At 51.1% G+C, this 1,132-nt stretch overlaps 1 protein-coding gene across 1 annotated transcript in view; it reads left to right on the top strand.

Moving 5' to 3' along the window:
• The window catches only part of EMH_0003180 (importin subunit beta-1, putative), a gene marked incomplete at both ends in the record, with an annotated part of 7,032 nt that overhangs the window by 4,561 nt on the left and 1,339 nt on the right, over positions 1 to 1,132 (top strand). Inside the window, 2 exons of the mRNA XM_013496294.1 lie at positions 92 to 496; positions 660 to 824. Coding sequence (XP_013351748.1) covers positions 92 to 496; positions 660 to 824 — 570 coding nt within the window. The remainder of the gene's footprint in view (positions 1 to 91; positions 497 to 659; positions 825 to 1,132) is intronic.

Here is a 1,132-nt window from a genome sequence, read left to right as displayed (position 1 = left end):
TCTTTACACTTTCTTCAGCTTGTTCGTCTGTTTTTGCGTGCTTCCTCGCGTCTGAACTCCTCCTATATTCTTTACTTGTCTCGTTCCGCAGGTTTTCCAACGGCCTACAAACGGTGTGCAGGCTAACCAGGCTGAAGGCAGCACCTCTCCCAGCAATCCGCAAGGGTTTGTCGTCAGCTCCGAGCCGAGCGTCTGCGATGCACTTCTTGCACTTTCCGCCCTTATCAATTCCTCTGGTCCTGCGGTTTCTCCATTTGCCGGGGAAGTGGCGGATCTGCTGGTGCTGCAGATGCAGCACCAGCACGAACCGCAAGAAGCGGCATCGACAGAAGCTGCTGCAACCGCTACCACGCCAACAAACGACAGCAGCACCCCAGACGAGCTACAGGCTGCGCGCATATGTATAGAGCTTGTCGGTGACCTTAGCCGGGCGCTGGGGACGGAGTTTGGAGGCCTTTCGGATGCCCTTCTCCACGAATTTTACCAGCTACTCAGAGTATGCCTATTGCAGTCGTAGACTATAATGATGCAAATTGCTGTTTGTTGGTGGCGTGAGTACCTAGGGCTGCTTTCTGGGTTTTAGATTGTTATCTTTCCATACCCTTATATCTTCTCGTCCGATATAGGGAGATATGACTTGTGCGTTTGTCTCATTTTAGGCCCCTTCGGTGGACAGGTCTCTGAAGCCAGTTGTGATTGTCGCAGTCGGAGATGTAGCATTGAGCCTCGGGGGTGCGAAGTTTGCGCGCTTCGCCCCATGGCTGATTGAGTTGTTGGTACAGGCGGGTGTCACCCCATACGATGCGGGCCCCCCCAACTGGCAAGTAAGTTGTATTCATAACGAGACTATTTCCTGTACTCTAGGTTTATCCAAGGCTCATTTTATCCTGAATGTAAACGCCGGGGGCCCTTTGCAGTGTCGTTCATTTTTTCATCTCTTGTGCAGTGCCGTTCATTTGTTTTTGTTTCAGTATCTGTATGCCTTTGTCCCTGTTTGTCTTCATGCTTAGTGGGGGAAGGGTGACGCTTGTCTCCTGAGGTCAGTGATTCGCCAAGTGGTGTATTCCTTCCAATATGAATGTTTTATTGCTGCCTTTGCGTATGCGTGTATGGACAGGTTAATGAGGAGTGG

This window comes from Eimeria mitis, genomic scaffold, assembly GCF_000499745.2.
Source record: "Eimeria mitis Houghton genomic scaffold, Emh_scaff203, whole genome shotgun sequence".
Lineage (NCBI taxonomy): Eukaryota > Apicomplexa > Conoidasida > Eucoccidiorida > Eimeriidae > Eimeria > Eimeria mitis.
Note: the sequence above shows the minus strand (reverse complement) of the source record. Positions and strands in the feature narration are given on the sequence as shown.